The sequence below is a fragment of the Perca flavescens genome, chromosome 20 (genome assembly GCF_004354835.1).
Source record: "Perca flavescens isolate YP-PL-M2 chromosome 20, PFLA_1.0, whole genome shotgun sequence".
NCBI classification, from domain to species: domain Eukaryota; kingdom Metazoa; phylum Chordata; class Actinopteri; order Perciformes; family Percidae; genus Perca; species Perca flavescens.
This window is the reverse complement of record NC_041350.1, coordinates 15,178,379-15,183,691: the sequence shown is the minus strand read 5'-3', so window position 1 is coordinate 15,183,691 and position 5,313 is coordinate 15,178,379. Positions and strand designations below refer to the sequence as shown.

The 5,313-nt window shown below is 40.8% G+C and overlaps 1 protein-coding gene across 4 annotated transcripts in view; it reads right to left on the bottom strand.

Annotated features, from left to right (window-relative positions):
- Positions 1-1,474: 1,474 nt before the first annotated feature.
- The window catches only part of aspg (asparaginase homolog (S. cerevisiae)), a 21,645-nt gene continuing 17,806 nt past the window's right edge, over positions 1,475-5,313 (bottom strand). For 3 of the 4 annotated variants that reach the window (XM_028566385.1, XM_028566386.1, XM_028566388.1), the window contains 5 exons: positions 4,328-4,414; positions 3,742-3,841; positions 3,587-3,652; positions 3,381-3,431; positions 1,475-2,660 (listed from right to left, as the gene is read on the bottom strand). In XM_028566385.1, the coding sequence (XP_028422186.1) occupies positions 2,619-2,660; positions 3,381-3,431; positions 3,587-3,652; positions 3,742-3,841; positions 4,328-4,414 (346 nt within the window). In that variant the 3' untranslated portion in view covers positions 1,475-2,618. The remainder of the gene's footprint in view (positions 2,661-3,380; positions 3,432-3,586; positions 3,653-3,741; positions 3,842-4,327; positions 4,415-5,313) is intronic. The other variant, XM_028566387.1, reaches the window with a different exon arrangement.

The window sequence follows — 5,313 nt, the reverse complement described above, 5'->3', positions numbered from 1 at the left end:
ACTTTTACTCAAGTAAAGGATCAGAATACTTTTTCCACCTCTGACCATGTTTAATTATGTATCTACACTGACCAAAATAAAATCACATAAGTCTTCTCTAGTTTAGCAAATTAGATAAAAATTGACAGAAAATGCACTAATTTTTCAGCAAGTTTCAGTACTTTGGACAGCGAGCATCCCTGCAGACTTGGGGTCCAATATCCCACACAGACTCAACAGAGACAAATGATTCTTTATTGACTTGTTTTAATCAGTACTTCTGAATAGTGGCAACAGTAAAGCAGCGGAAAGACGGGTGTTACTGCAGCAGCAGAGCTGTTAAAAATGTAAACGTGTGCCAGCAGAACACAATTATTGGAGCCTGATGATTTTTACAGCCCCCAACAGTTCCTGGACTGCAGTTGGCAATGTAACACAAGGGGGCACAATGAGAGTAGAAGACACACAGAGAGAGACATTAAGGAAACAGAGAAGCAGAGAAAATCACAGTTTTTTCTGAAATCCTTCAAAGTCAGGCCTTGAGAGAAGTTTTCCTGTTTAAAGATCCATTCAAAGGCAGCATTTTCCCAAGCTGGCAGCATTTGTCTGACTGGTCAAGTGGTCCTAAACATTTCACAATTTTTTCAAAGAACTGTTGAACTGTTGAGAACCACTTAATCAGAGGGACCACACGCTTCTTTAGGGAAAAAAAGTCTGTCCTTCAAACTGGTGATTCCACTAGTAAAAGAAAGAAAAGAATAGTTTACTAAAATGATCCGTTGGTAGTGAACGCATCACTACGGCAGATTTCGGACCCTTACAGAAGAAATTTACAAGCTGTGTAAGAGTGCTTACCTGGAGAGGGTGAATTCTGTCTTTGCGATGGTGTGTCCTTGGTGTCTTCCCAGCCCAGACTGAATGACTACAGACTTAAAAGCCCTTTATATATGGTTTTGGGGCTAGGTTCATACAAGCCTCTCATTCAAAAGCAGGAATGAGGCCCATGCTGGTCCAACCGGCTGAACTGGGTTCCACCAGCAAGGTGCACAACGGGGCAGCCGCCCTCAAGACAGAGATAGCAAATACCAGCCACTGCAGGTTGAGAAGTCACATGAACATAAGGAATTTTAATGTCATCTTTGTCTTATAGGTTTGTCATTTCTGGTTGATATATCTCTCAGTAAAGACAGTAAGAGCTCAAACAGAAAGCTCCACGTTTGGGTTTGATGTAGTATTTCTCCTAAAGGCCTGCTGCTGCAGTCACAATGAATCCACTTATTATTCAGAACACATATCTGTAGAGAACACAAAGGAACTCTGCACACTAAGGGAAATGACCTCCGACAATTGGTTAGACATGCGCTAATTCATACAGAAAACCATGTCAAATCAAGAAATTGTTCAGAGGTCCTTAGCCAGGAGCAGTATATGAAGTTTCATGCGAGTATAGCTTTTGGTGCAACACAGTAGCAATCACAGGAGACATTGCTTTGAAACTAGAGATTTATTTCTGTTGCTATTATTTTTTTCACAGGAGGAAGAACACACACACATACACACTCTTTTGCAATACAACAGTAGTAAAATAACTGCATTGGTAACAGCAGGAACAATTTGAAGTCCTTTCAATTTTTTTGCTCTTTAAAGTCATATTAATCACAGAGGTTTAGAATGGGTTAACATTAAAGTGTACAAAAAAACTGGCATATATTGATATAATCAACTTTTAAAAAACAAAACAAGAGTAGCTGTGTTTAACACGGTTTACTCGATACACAACAAAGATAAGGAGAGTGAACCAAGTCATTTGTTTGTGATCGTGGACGGAAAAGACTAAAAGAAGACATTCAAAATACAAAATGTAACACTGAAATGGTCTTCAATTGACTCACACAATAGTCTGATTTTCCATTTCAAAAGTGAGATATGCAACTTTTCCAGCTTAGTAATCAGTGAAAGAAACAGGCTGGATGAGTTTGAAAGGTAACTATAGGTTTTTGTAGTACCTGTTTGAACAGGAAATGAAGAGCTCCGTTTCCGGAGCGGTGGACAAGTGCTACACTTGGATAACACACCAGATAATAAATGATTATTTCCATTGGTTTACATGATACTTTCCAGCATCTCAATGTAAAAATAAGCATTACAAATACAATTTGTGAATGTTCACTGTAGTTTCAGATAACATGAATATATTGCTATAGCAAGAGACATTACTTCATAAAGTAATTTAGCAAGCCTCCTTCACTGTTGGAGGAGTAATGGGAGCTTTCAGCACTCTCCATGTTAAAACAGCTCAGGTGAGTTTCACCCTTAATCCCTGATTAGACCTTCACATTCAGGATGGTAGGTTTCCTATTACATATACTACTGTGCAACAATAAAACATATACACACATTTAGTGTCGCCCTTCGTGATCAGTTCGCACTTAAAACAGTGATTACACAATGTTGTGCAATCAATGGGTTTGGAGGGAAACACTGTAAGCAGCGATGGCCTTAAAAAGTATTTCAACATTCAAAGTGAGAGCAAGTCTGTGACAGTGGACGGTGTGTAGAGGACGGCTTTGGAAGGGGCGGGGGGGGGGTGACAGTCAAACAGTCAGAGGACGATTCCTGTTGGTCAAGGTAGATTCAGCTCACAGTCCTGTCGGGGTGGCTATGAATTTGATCACTTCGTTCTGCCACGGAGACAAAAAAAAGACAGACAAGATAAACAGGCAGTACTGGGGAGGTGAGAGGTGTTTCAGTGCTATTAACTACTAGTGTGTACACACAAACACACCCTGGTCAGCCTAGTGTAAAGCAGGCTGCACAGGTTTAGCATTCACAGGCATTGGCAGGCAGGCATTAAAAGGTGATCAGACTTTATCTGACGTAGCTTTAATGAACAACAGAGAGGTCCGAGGCATGCTTACTATCTTACTTTTTTTTGTGGAAATGCATTTTTCAATAACAATTACAAGTGCTCTTTTGTTCCATATGTTGAATTCTCTTCACATTGTATTGTGTATCGTGTATGTATTATTTGAAATAAAATAGGCAGAAGGGCCCCATGGGCACTTGATGATTAGGACTGTCGCAGCAGGGACAACGGAGCCCTTTCTGTGCAGAGCTTGAGGTTCTCCCACTGTCTGCGTGGGTTTCCCCGAGGAGCCAGGTGAAGTGGCAGCTCTAAATTGTTTGTAGGTGTGATTGCGTTTGTTGTGTATATAGGTGTGTCCTGTGATAGACTGTGACCTATCCAGAGGTGTAACCTGCCTCTCGTGCAATGCATGCTGGAATACACAAGCAGTTTATAAAATGGATTGATGGATGGATGGATTGATAATAAGCACAAGGCTATGTACAACAAAGAAAATGGGAGCCTGTGAAACACACGTTTACTTCATCTCATTTACCTCCTCCTCATCATCATCTTCATCATACTCATTAAATTGACCAAATACTGTCTGCAATTAAACAACACAAACGTGTAATTAGGAGGCAATTATACACAGAATTATTCCAATCTGAGTTTTACACTAGTGTGCATATTAAGTTAAAGCTGTTGAGTTTTTGAAAGAAATAGAGGTATGAAGCAGCTAGAATGGAAAATAGTGGTTACCTTGGCTTTTTTGCTCAGGAGTTGAACTAAAAATGCCACCACTTTCTGATTGCCAACAGCCTGGGCCTGGGACAAGTGAAAATGGTTAATAAGACAGGGTTTTTACTTCTTGAACTGTGTTATTTAAAAGAGGAATACGTGTCCCAAGAACCCACCACTCCAATTGCTGCCCGTCCATCGTAGCCTGGTTTATTCAGATCAGCTCCGGCAAGACTCCAGATTTCCAGGCCATCCAGGTCAGCGCTGGCTGCCAGGCTGACACACACAAGGACATGACAGAATTAATACGGCAAAGGTTTCCTAAAATCTGTATTATCAACAATCAAATAGCCACTGGCTGAAGTACAAGTTGTGTAAAGAGACTTTTTCTAAAACTGGGCCAGCACATAAAAGGTAATAAATCAATAGTGTTGGACCTCAGGACTCTAAACAATGTTTCTGCTTTATCTTCAGCCATGCTCAATGTACCTTACGAAGGTGTGTTTCTGAAACTGTAACTTGGAACCGTCTTGACAAAACTTGACGGGTATCTCAGGTACATAATAACAGAGGCCAGCCGGCGTGTCGTACACCTGGCGACACTAGAGACATAGAACAGATCCAAAGCTATGCTGCCAGGGAGCATTCCTACAGTTTGTGTGACAGTGGGCCAACTGGTTGAGCCTGAGTCAGCTATGTAGCATGGGTCACTGCAATGATGGCTGAGCAACTGATATATTAGTGACTTTTTGTGTGTCTCACCTGCACAGTTCGGTTCCGGCTTCATCCAACTCATCTTTGGAGAAGTGGGCTCCAGTCTTTCTCAGCAGCTTCACAACCTCCTTGTTCCTACGTTATTTAGAGGACATATACACATATAGATACTTATTACTATATGTAATACAATATTACTAGCATATCATTCAGTTAAAAACAGCTGATAATTGAATGCCCTTTGACTTTCAGAGCCAGTGTGGCAGTGATTGTAGTTTGGCATGTAAGAACAAGTTCCTTATCCCCTGCAATGAACCACCCACACACAAGTCACCTGCAGTGACACTTGGTGACAGGATTTCCTTTTTTTTTTAAATAAAACAAAAGAGTTTATAAATAAGAGCTGAGCTTGCTATGTAATAAGGTAAGTTACCTAAGAGTTCAAATTGCCACTTAAGTGTTGTTAGGTATGTAGAGGCATAGCCAATGAAACTATTAAAAAGGATTCAAAATACTTCCTGTAGAGGGTTAAGAAGCCAGTATCTTTCATCTGTGAAACTGGGAGCAGGTTGGTAGGACTGGTTCAGAGGACACTCCCCATAGTTGTTCCTTAACCCTGCTTTCTCTATGCTTTCTGCCACTCCTTATATGGGCATCAGGCTGTAGTGCACTGTAAAATGTCAGTGACATTCAAAGTGTGTGAGACATGGTGACATCCTAATAGCTCAAACTCAAAACTCCAGTTCTAATTACTTAAGAGTAATTTCATGAAATACATTCAGTAAGGGCAAGGTGAGCGGAGGTGTGTATCACAGGAAGTGTTAAAGGCAGGTGTTAGCGCTCCAATGCATCCCTCTATCATCACAAAGAAAACAAGTCCTTACTTGCAGTACCAACCGTTAAAATAGGACAACAGCCATTTGGCACAGCTTTGACAAACACAACGTTTTCACCCTGAGGCTCAGCATAACGCTAAAACTGAACCATTAAGCGTGGCTTTTCCCTCATAGACATTTACAGCAATGTCAACGAAT